General features: G+C 41.7%; 1 protein-coding gene across 10 annotated transcripts in view; it reads left to right on the top strand.

Annotated features, from left to right (window-relative positions):
- Positions 1-12,215, top strand: part of LOC311065419 (protocadherin gamma-C5-like) — a gene marked incomplete at its 5' end in the record, with an annotated part of 366,358 nt that overhangs the window by 300,135 nt on the left and 54,008 nt on the right. Inside the window, one exon of one of the 10 annotated variants that reach the window (XM_084085762.1) lies at positions 502-2,889. The exons of 8 other annotated variants lie outside the window; for them this stretch is intronic. In XM_084085762.1, the coding sequence (XP_083941888.1) occupies positions 508-2,889 (2,382 nt within the window). Of the gene's footprint in view, positions 1-501; positions 2,890-3,563; positions 5,892-12,215 lie in introns of those variants that run through there. One more of the 10 variants, XM_084085758.1, reaches the window with a different exon arrangement.

Raw genomic sequence — 12,215 nt, 5'->3', positions numbered from 1 at the left:
TTCTTTCACCACAACTTTAATTAGGACCACCCAATGTGTTTGACGTTTGTACTACTGTGTATTCAGCCTGATCTCACACAATTTAATATACATTGCAGTGTTCGTTTATTGGTGTATCTTGGACTCTCAATCCCCTTTAAAATGACATTTAGGTGTAGCCTATTACAATATATAGTTATTTATGGTTGTCCATTCATTTGTGCAACTCATGCATGTTGTTTTCTGCTCTGAACACGAAGAGCCGCTGTTGTTCAGGGTGTTGCAGCGTCAGAGGAGTTATCCAGCAGTACCGCCCTATATTCTCGATATCATGGAGAGAAAGAGAAAAGAATAGTGCGAATGTGTGTTAACAGTGAGTGAACGCGAAGGATTACATTGTGAATCGTTTTTATCAATTTGTGGAAAATGTATTTGGGATTTCAACTGTCTGGATTTTCCTAGGATATTCTGTGAATGCTGAAAGGAATATATTTTTCTTCTTTTTACTGAGAACCATCGGATAGAACAATGAGACAGCAAGTACTGTTGATTTTGGTCCTCTGTCTCAGTTCAGTGCTCGGACAGATCAGCTACTCCATTCCTGAGGAAATGGCAAAAGGGTCTTTAGTTGGTAACATTGCTCAGGATTTAGGATTGGATGTGAAAAGACTCAAATCAGGTAAAGCTCGCATTTTTACGAAAGGCAGCGCAGAATACATAGAGCTCAATAAAGAAAGAGGAGTCCTCCTTATCAAAGAGAGAATAGACAGAGAGTCATTGTGTGGCCAATCGACCCCATGTGCTTTACATTTCCAGATAATATTAGAAAATCCAATGGAGTTTTACAGTATAACTATTGAGATAAAAGACATTAATGATAACCCCCCAGCCTTTGAAAAGAACGATGTTCAAATCAAAATTAGCGAGTCTGCTGTAAATGGCGCAACATTCATTTTAGATAGAGCCAGTGATCTAGACGTAGGCGAAAATGGTTTGCAAACCTATATCCTAAAACCAACTGAGAATTTCGCCCTTAAAATGCACAACCAAGCGGATGGAACTAAAAATGTCGAGATGGTCTTACAGACACCTCTTGACAGGGAGAAAAATGAGCAGATATCTTTAATTTTGACGGCAATAGATGGAGGTGAACCGCAGATGTCTGGAACAATGCAGATTCTGATCACAGTGTTAGATGCCAACGACAATGCCCCTGTTTTTACGCAATCTGTTTATAAGGCTTCCATAAGAGAAAATGCGCCATTAGGAACAGTTGTAATGACAGTTACCGCAACAGACGCAGACCACGGCTCTTATGGTAGAATCAGTTATTCCATTTCAAGCATGATGGATCATGCTCGAGGAATGTTTGAAGTAAATGACGAAAATGGCGACGTTAGCCTGGTCACAAATATTGACTATGAAAAGGCTAGACATTTTCAAATAAACATCCGTGCAAGTGATGATGGGGGATTAACCGGTTCATGTAAAGTGATAGTTGACGTCTTAGATGTAAATGACAACAAACCTGATATTCATATTATGTCTAAATCAAATGTGATATCAGAGGATTCCAAACCCAACACTGTCGTCACAATGATAAATATCGAAGATGCAGATTCAGGCGAAAATGGCGAAGTAAAATGCAATATTAATGATGATATTCCTTTTGTTATGAAGTCTACATCAAATAATTTCTATAGCCTTGTGACAGACAGTGATTTAGACCGAGAGAGAGCCTCTGAGTATAATATCAGTGTGACGTGTTCTGATGAGGGAGTGCCTTCACTCTCCAGCAGCGTCATTCTCAACTTACAGATTTCAGATGTAAATGACAACGCTCCTGTCTTTGAAAAGACATCATATGAGGCCTACATTGTAGAAAACAACACACCAGGACTCTCTATATTCACAGTAAAAGCCATAGACGCTGACTGGAACCAGAATGCCCGTGTTTCTTACATACTGGAGGACTCCTCTGTTAACGGAGTGCCCGTCTCTTCTTATGTGTCTGTTAGTGCTGATAGTGGAGTCATACATGCAGTGCGTTCTTTTGATTACGAGCAAATCAAGGATTTCCAGTTCTGTGTCAAAGCTCAGGATGGAGGCTCTCCTCCACTCAGTAGTAATGTAACAGTGAAAGTACTGATCCAGGACCAGAATGACAATGCTCCTCAGGTTCTGTATCCAGTCCAGAGTGGTGGCTCTCTGGTGGCTGAAATGGTGCCTCGTTCTGCAGATGTGGGCTATCTGGTCACTAAAGTGGTGGCTGTTGATGTGGACTCTGGACAGAATGCCTGGCTCTCCTATAAACTACAGAAAGCACCAGAAAGGGCGCTGTTTGAAGTGGGATTACAGAATGGAGAAATAAGAACTATTCGTCAAGTCACTGATAAAGATTCTGTGAAACAAAGACTGACTGTTATAGTGGAGGACAACGGACAGCCCTCTCGTTCAGCTATAGTCAATGTTAACGTGGCTGTGGCTGACAGCTTCCCTGAAGTTCTCTCAGAGTTTACTGACTTTACACACGACAAGGAGTACAATGATAACCTGACTTTTTATTTAGTTTTGGCTTTGGCTGTAGTTTCCTTTCTCTTTATCACGTGTTTAGTTGTTATTATATCAGTAAAAATATACAGATGGAGACAGTCCCGCATCCTCTATCATTCCAGTCTCCCAGTGATTCCATATTATCCACCACGTTACTCAGACACTTTGGGGACAGGGACTCTCCCACATGTGTACAATTATGAGGTGTGCAGGACGACTGACTCCAGAAAGAGTGACTGCAAATTCAGTGGTGCTGGCATTCAGAATATATTAATAATGGACCCAAATACTACAGGGACAATGCAACGGATACAGAGTGAAAAAAGTATCCTGGATGAACCAGACTCTCCTATAGAGGTTAGACGTATTTTTGTTTCCTGTCCTGACTCTTTACTTATAGAAAATGGTTTGGTCCAGCTGTCATCCACTGGTCATTTCATTTTCAGCACCATGGACAGCAATTTACAGTTCAAGAAGTGTTTTATCTTTCCTTTTGTTTCTCTCTTTTTCTTTTCAAACAATGTTATAGACTCCAAAGCTTATACGATCTGTCTGTCTGTCTGTCTGTCTGTCTGTCTGTCTGTCTGTCTGTCTGTCTGTCTGTCTGTCTGGCTGGCTGGCTGGCTGGCTGGTTGGCTGTCTGTCTGAACGATATTTACGTTTATACCTTAAATTCACAATGGACAGAGCAGAGGCTAGAGATAATAAATCCTGAAATTTAACTTATTTGACTTAGCCTTTCATTGTAATATATGTTTAGGTCTCTAAGTGCCGCTGTTGGTTAGTGTGAGGAGTATGAGACACACTTCGTCCTCCCATTTTTCTTGTGCGCTTTGGAGGTCCATAATAGCCTAGCCTACAATGCAAACACATCACTAATCCAGCTATATTTTATTTTTGTACGCGTTGGTATCCTCATATGGCCTGTTGATGAGTGTTGTATTTTAAAAATCAGAATGGAGATTCTTCCTTTCGATCGAGGAACAACTGCGTGGACGCTGCTTCTATGCTGCCTATTATTCATAGAGGTATCGCACGGACAGGTCCGCTATTCTATTCCCGAAGAGATGGCTACGGGCTCAATTGTGGGAAATATTGTCCAAGACCTTGGTTTGGATGTTAAAAGGCTGAAATTTGGTCGGGCACGGATTTTTACGGAGGACGGAAGTGAGTACATTGGTCTGAATGTCGACAAAGGGACCTTAGTAGTGAAAGAAAAGATAGACAGAGAAGAGCTGTGCGGACAAGTGTCTCCTTGCTCTCTGCATTTCCAAATCATATTGGAAAATCCCATGGAACTGCATCGAATTGACGTCGAAATTTTAGATATTAACGACAACGCTCCAGTTTTCAATAAAAGGGAAATGAACTTTCAAATCAGTGAAATGGCTGTTAACGGGGCTCGTTTTTCTCTCGACAGTGCCAAAGATCCCGACGTTGCGTTGAATACTCTCCAAACATATAAACTGAATCCTACAGATCATTTCAAATTGAATGTCTTATCTCGTCCTGACGAGTCGAAGTATATTGAGATGGTTCTGCAGACTCCACTAGACAGGGAAAAACACGAGGAGCATAAACTAACACTTACAGCCTACGATGGCGGTAATCCTCAGAAATCGGGGTCTGTCAAAATAAACGTTATTGTCCTGGATGCAAACGACAATGCTCCGGTATTCAGTCAGTCAGTGTACAGGATAATTGTTCCAGAAAACGCGTCGAAAGGCGCTGTTATTTTAACTGTCAGTGCCACTGATGCAGATCAAGGGACAAACGGAGAAATAATTTATTCGTTTTCTCAAAACGCTGATATCACTTCATCTCTTTTCAATGTAGATCAGCTGACAGGAAAAATTACCTTAAGTGGTGTCTTAGATTACGAAAAAAACAAACATTATGAAATTGATATTGAAGCTACAGACAAAGGAGGGTTAAGAGACTCCAGCAAAGTGCTAATTGAATTAACTGACGTAAACGACAACCCCCCTGTGATTAGCATCATTTCTTTCTCCAACCCCATACCTGAGGATTCTACTCCAGAGACAGTAATAGCGATGCTTAATGTCAAAGATTTGGACTCTGGGAAAAATGGCCAAATTAAATGTCACATCAGTCCAGACTTACCTTTCAAAATAAAAGCAGCCTCGACTAATTTCTATAGTTTGGTGTCTGACGAGTTTTTGGACCGTGAAACAGTGCCAGAGTATAATATAACAATAACTGCCACAGACGAGGGGTCTCCCTCTTATTCCACAAACAAAACTGTTACTTTGAAGATATCTGACATGAATGACAACGCCCCATTATTCCCACAGCAATCATACACTGCATACATTGTTGAAAACAATTCACCTGGAATGACAATTGTTTCTGTTAAAGCTGGTGATAGAGACTCTGGGAATAATGCACGCATCTCCTATTTCCTAGAAGATAGTCAAATGAATGGTTTGGCAGCTTCAGCTTACTTTTCAGTGAATGCAGAGAGTGGAGAAATACTTGCTGTGCGTTCCTTTGATTATGAACAAACAAAGCAGTTCAAAATTCTTGTCAAAGCGCAAGATGGAGGCTCTCGTCCACTCAGCAGTAATGTGACCGTGAATATAATGATTCAGGACCAGAATGACAACGCTCCTCAGGTTCTGTATCCAGTCCTGAGTGGTGGCTCTCTGGTGGCTGAATTGGTGCCTCGTTCAGCAGATGTGGGCTATTTGGTCACTAAAGTGGTTGCTGTTGATGTGGACTCTGGACAGAATGCCTGGCTCTCATATAAACTGCAGAAAGCCACAGACAGGGCGCTGTTTGAAGTGGGATTACAGAATGGAGAAATAAGAACTATACGTCAAGTCACTGATAAAGATATTGTGAAACAAAGACTGACTGTTATCGTGGAAGACAACGGACAACCCTCTCGTTCAGCTACAGTCAATGTTAACGTGGCGGTGGCTGACAGCTTCCCTGAAGTTCTCTCAGAGTTCACTGACTTTACACACGACAAGGAATACAATGACAACCTCACTTTTTACTTGGTCCTGGCTTTGGCTGTTGTTTCCTTTCTCTTCATCACATGTTTAGCTGTTATCATATCAGTGAAGATATACAGGTGGAGACGTGAGCGCCTGTTTTGCAAATCCAGTGGGAATCTTCCCGTTATTCCATATTACCCACCCATGTACGCAGACGTTAGTGGGACGGGCACTTTGAAGCATGTGTTCAATTACGATGGATATGGAACAACTGACTCCCGGAAGAGTGATGTGAAGTGCATCCGTCCATTCAGTCAGAGCACTTTGAGTGTTGACCATAGTGGCATGAGAACAGTGCCCAGGCAAAACACTGGGTCAGAGGATTTGATGACAGAGGTGAGGCCTTCCTCTCTCCACTGGTTCACCTGGTTGCAAAGAGCTGATAATATGTACATGCTTATTGTTTGCTTAAATTAACTTGTCTCTCAGTTAACTGTAGTCTCAGTTATTCTGTGATTTTTGCCAATTTCTTGTCAGGACAAGAACTATTTGTGAAGTATTCAATATACAAGGGCACACTAGCATATTTATTTAGCTGTTTCAAACTCCACCATAGAAAACATTCTTCTATAAATATGGCATGCAGTGCTTGTGTTACTCTTCCAGTTCTTTATCAGAACAAGCATGCCAGAATCAACCTCCCCTTTGCACCTCTACTTACCATACTAATGGTAGCAGCATGAGGATGTGTGTGCTTATTGTCTTTAGGGTATTTATGCACAGATGTTGTACCTGTATAATGGACCTGTATGATTTTACATGGTTTTGTGATGAAGCCTGTTAGTTTAAGACCTCATTATTAGCTTCTTAAATACATAATGTGTTCACTCTAATTCATGACATAGACTAAACAAGTTCAGTATAGCCTAATACAGGACATAGACCTACACCAGTTTGATTAGGAGAGACATGTATGCTTATATATTAATGACAGTATGACAAAGCAGAATCTGGTTCTGAAATGACAGGGGGTTTAAAAATCCAGGGTGTTGAGATAAGATGCATGATACGATGACTGAAAAGGAGGTATAGTGGATGACTGGCCGCTTAAAGGAGAAGGATAAATTGGAGAGGTCTTCCTGATTCAACTTGCATTTAGAGTGTATATATTTGTTTATTTTGGCCAGAAGATTTGTGCATGAACTGTTTGACATCATCTAGGAAACCTAATGGGAAATGAATTGGCTTGAAAAAAGCATTCAAATCCAATCTCATCCTTCATTGATAGATAGAATTGAACGTCACGACCATGACCCCTGACCACCAAATTGCAGTGTAGAGATCTGTTGTGTAAAGTTCCATGGTGTTGTGTTGTGATGATGATACAGTGTATTGGTTCATTGAGGTCAGGGCGATAAACCTTCATATACACAGGTAGTCTCATTACAATCTTTTCACTCTTGGCAAAACTAGAAACAATATTTGTATTCATTGCAGTGCCCCGTTCCATGTTTTTACACACCTATGAGTCAACAAATCTATGTTCAATTGAACTAAGTGTGGTAGACCATTTATATCATCATAGGCAGACATGTAGGGATATACAATATGCAGTATCAAGAACTGCAATTTGAAGAGTTGCTCCACTGAATGAAAATGTATGGGTTGCTGCTGTACTGAAGCATCACTGCGTGGGGATATTTCCACCCATACATGTACACACACCCGCGCACATGCACACTGCACTATGTTTCTGTGACCTAGTTCCCTTCCTAACACAGTGCTGCTATATTCCTGATGTTACACTGTTCATACAGAGGAAAAGAGAGCGATAGCTCAGAGAAAAAGACAAATGAAAAGAGAAAATGGTTAAAGAAGGGTGCATTGAAAGGAATAGGAGTAAAATGTAAAATAGGCAGTCATTGAGTATAAGGACAGGATGAGGCAGTCACAGAAGGCAGCCTGAGAAAAAGGGAGGGTGAGAGATGAAGAGAGGGAGATAGACAGCAGGGGGGAGGGGAAGGCGCATGGTAACCGGCCCTCTCTCCAACACTCATGTGCGGTATCTGTGTTAGTGGTGAACGGCAGCCATTTTGATGTGCAGCACTCTTTGTCTGCATGGTGAAAGGGGTTAAGAGAAGCCTGATAAGAGAGACAGACAGACAGAGAGAGGCAAAACAGGCATGGGGCTGAATGTGCAAAACAACTGAGAAAACAGGCATGGGGCTGAATGTGTACTATTGAAACATTGCAAAGCAATCAAGGAACTGTGTTGATCCTGCATTCAGTTGCTTGTTGTCACATCATTTTATGATGATAGTTTTAGTACTCAGTGAAAACATACCTTATCTTACATCATTTCCTCCTTCCCTCCATACTTATTAAACAGGCATCAGGTCTATACAAAGGGATAGTTCATGCCCAGTAGCCCACAGGCCTTAATGTTTACCTTTCAACACAAGGGAAGAATTACCTTCCATGTGGCTCTCACCTGGACCCCATAATGTTAACTCTCGCAGAGGGAGACTCATACAGGAAGTAGTAGTAGCAAAGGTAGTTAGATTACCTCGTAAACTGGGCATCATGTAAAGTTGTTTTTAGATACTGGACACACATATATTAGCTCTGTAATAAAGTGTAGCTTGATGTATTGGTGTTTATTATGAGGCTGATGGCATGGTCTTGAATATTATTGTTGTTGTTGTTGTTGTTTTGAATTCGGAGAATAATTATTTCTTGCCATTGATTTTAATTTGCCGCCTGACTGACCTGGACATGTGGACTGGTGTATGTGTCTTGCCAGTGGGGTGTCTATGATCCACTAAGGTGTGTGCTTTTATGTGACATTTGAAAATACAGGTAGACACGCCGCCACTCGTAAAAAAAAGCACACACTTAGTTTTATTGCGTGATCCTTTTTCTCGCAGGATGCAGCCTGTCATCATCATTATTATCCCACATCTGTGACTGCTTTGCCGGCTCCGACTGCGTTTTTGAACCACTCAGTGTCTGTTCTCAGGCTCGTTAGCAGGGAGAGAGTTTTACTGAGCACTGTAAATCCTGGTGGTCACAGTGGCTCCATGGGGGTCAGAGCTCACAGACACACCATACCTCTACTGAATGGTTCCGTCTGTTTGTCATGATTTGTATTGTTTTTTAGTCCAGGTGTCCGTGTCATAAACAATCACAATGTGTGTGTGTGTGTGTGTGTGTGTGTGTGAGTGAGAGAGAGAATTGGACATTACAGCATAGTACTTTTAAGAAAAGCACAGGTTAACTTGTTTGAGTGGCCAATCTGTTAGGAACTGTAATCCTGCATCCTCTTCTTCTCCTGCCAGATCATTGGCTTGATGTCTGTTATGCTTGGGTGTGACCGCATTCCCTGACATAAAGCACAGCACAGATACACCACAGCTCAGTACATTCACCATTTCATTACACTTTACAGTGATCAAATTAAGCTTGCTCCATTTATAATGCAGTTATCCCTCATCTGAAGAGGCCCTGCCATTTGTAGTTATACAATCTATGTTTTATACACATTCATTGCGTGGAAAATGTACTAATAAATTAAATGAACACTCCAGATTTTGCTGTGTAGTGTTTTGCATTATGATGATGGAACGTTATGCCCTTTCATACATTTCAAGTGCCCTATACATCCCTGCTGTCAATATGTGAAAGAGAGTAAACCCTTAGATGCTCCAAAATCTGTGCCGTTTATGTTGGACCATATCCTTAGTTGAAATGACATTATTGGTGGAATAGACAGGTGGAATTGTTTTATATGTTTGCTCTATGTAACAAAAGCTCACTCATTTCTAATCCAAGTGACTGTTGTTGTTGCCTGTGATAGTCACTGATCCAGTACTTTACTAAACATGTGAATTGTGAACTACATGGTGGCTTAGATATTTAGAACAGATAGGTAGGTGCACTGTACATGAAGACTTTGTTTGTTAGTACAGATACTGTTGGTACTTGGTAGGTAGGTAAACTGCACATGACGGCTTTGATTTTTAGTACAGAGACTGTTAGTTTACTGTCTGTAGGTGTGTACCTTCAGTGCTGGCAGGGTGAGATTCATGTGATATTTTAGCAATGAGCAAAAACACTAGACTACATACAGTATACAGCCCCCCCCCCCCCCCCCCCTCAGAACATGGAGGTTGTGTGCTTGCATTTGAACCTACTGTATATGTTTACTGTGTGTGAATGGGACTGTAGCAATCTGGACCTGCTGATCCTTTTGGAAATAATTACGTCAGTGTAAGAGACAGACACATACAGGTATATGAAGCAAATTACATTGCACTGCAAGGCGTGGCATGGTGGCACTTAAAGACAATAGCGATCAGTGCAGATTTGATGCAACTGTTTCTGACTTTTTTTTCCTTCCCATTATTACCCCTGTCTGTCTGTCTCTGTCTGTCTGTCTGTCTGTCTGTCTGTCTGTCTGTCTGTCTGTCAGTCTCTTTCCTTAAAACATTATCAGCTGTTTTTGCATTATCACTTATAATGGTTTGAGCACATTTATGTAGGAATATCATTCATCACATGTTTTAGTGATTATGATAGTTGTTCATTGCATCATTAGCTAGTTTAACATTGTAGCTATGCTGGTTTGTTTGCTACAAGGCACTCTTGGTTTCAGACTGTCCTCCCTTCCTCATTTTCTCTCCTGATCCTGTTCACTCTCTGCATCCTTCCCCTCCCCCTCTTCATCTCCAGCTGCACCATTCTGCTGCAGAGAGAGAGAGAGAGAGAGAGAGAGAGAGAGAGAGAGAGAGAGAGAGAGAGAGAGAGAGAGAGAGAGAGAGAGAGAGAGAGAGAGAGAGAGAGAGAGAGAGAGAGAGAGAGAGAGAGAGAGAGAGAGAGAGAGAGAGAGAGAGAGAGAGAGAGAGAGAGAGAGAGAGAGAGAGAGAGAGAGAGAGAGAGAGAGAGAGAGAGAGAGAGATTTTTTGTAGGACATTTTGTCCAGTCTGTATACAAAGCCATCCTTTGGCATACTGTGTTAATTCATGCCTGCTGTATAGTTCACAATGTGCAAGTGCAAAGCTCTCTCCCGTGTCAGTTTGCAACCATTTGTAAAGAGATTAGTTTATGTAACCTTGTAATGTGAGTTGTGATTGAATATTATATGCCATTGTAGGACACATCTTCATCCTGAAAGATAAGAATATATGTGATGCTAAACTCAATTTTCCATTGTTGGCATCACCATTTCTCTTCCTTTCACTCGTCCTTTCTGCCTCTTCCTCATCCTCCATGTTGTCTTTTTTTTCATAGCTCTTTTTCTTTTTTCATCATTGCCAGCTCCCAAGAAGCAAGTGGGTTGTGTTGCCACAGCAACAAGCTGACTCACTGGCAGGGCTGTACCACCTTTCTTTGGTCCACAGGGGGGCAGCAGCAAATGCAGCCCCTTGTGTGTGATAGATCCATACAGCTGTTGGTAGAGGGAAGGCAGGATGGACCCCTATGTTGGGCCAGAGAGATGCAGCATCCTCATGCTCAGGTCTGGGTTGGTGGGGGAAGGGGAGGGAGTGATCCATGATGTTTGGGGTGGGGGTAGGATTTAACAATCTACCTATTTGTTTCTGATTAAATGTATATATATTGGCTTTATTTTGTGTCTTGTTTCCAGTTTTTGCTAATGTTTTGAGATAATGTGATGCTGTTTTTTGTTTTTTGTTGTTTATGTGTATATATACATGTTATATTCATATTACGTGTGTGTGCTTGAGTGCCGCTCTCTTTATAAATCAGTCATGAGGTTTGTTAGTTGTAATCTGTTCATGTACACAGACAATGAGGAAAACGTGTATTATCTCTCATAAGGATTTTTTGACAGCAAGGCTGTCTGCTTTGTTCTGCTTTGTCTGAACACCACCCACCACCCCCCCCCCCCCCCCCCCCCCACACACACACACACACACACACACACACACACACACACACACACACACACACACACACACACACACACACACACACATATGTGTGTAAACAGCCCTCCCTGACACACTTGGCCACAGCATGTAAGCAGATCATTAAAAAGGCATCATTTTATCCCAGGGCATCGCCTTGAGGCCCCCTGCTGTTGCTAGTAGGGTAGTGTCTCTGTGCAGCAGATGACCATCGTCCATGTACTACAGTGGTACTCCTGGTTCTGTGCCATACTTCTGGTTGTGGTACAGTGTAGGGTGTTTTTGGCTGGCCTGGTCAGATATTGGCACTGGCCCCACTTACATCCAAATGGGGCGAGGTTGATAGTGGTGTTCAATTTCTACAGGGGCTGCTCTCTCTGATAATCCCTTATTTTTCTTTTCATTTCTCCTCCCAAGTTGCCTGTATGACTTTTTACACTTGCACAACTAGTATCATTATTACTTCTACCCCCCTCTATTTGGTCATAGACAATTATGCTAATATACAGTTTTGATGTCTGTCTGTCTGTCTGTCTGTCTGTCTGTCTGTCTGTCTGTCTGTCTGTCTGTCTGACTCTCTCCCTGTCGTTCCGTAGTCTCTGTCAGGCTCTGTCTCTGTCTGTCTGTCTGTCTGTCTGTCTGTCTGTCTGTCTCTCTCTTTCTCTCAGTTTTTATGTGACCTGAGTTCATTATCATTACTAATGTCTTTTATAAGTTCTCATAAGTTCTCAACTTGCTTATGTGTACCAAATGAAAACGACAGATACATCTTTACATTGTCCCTTTGACATAT

The sequence above is a fragment of the Gymnoscopelus microlampas genome (assembly GCF_963454915.1).
Source record: "Gymnoscopelus microlampas genome assembly, chromosome: 18".
NCBI lineage: Eukaryota > Metazoa > Chordata > Actinopteri > Myctophiformes > Myctophidae > Gymnoscopelus > Gymnoscopelus microlampas.
This window is presented reverse-complemented; position numbering and strand designations above follow the sequence as displayed.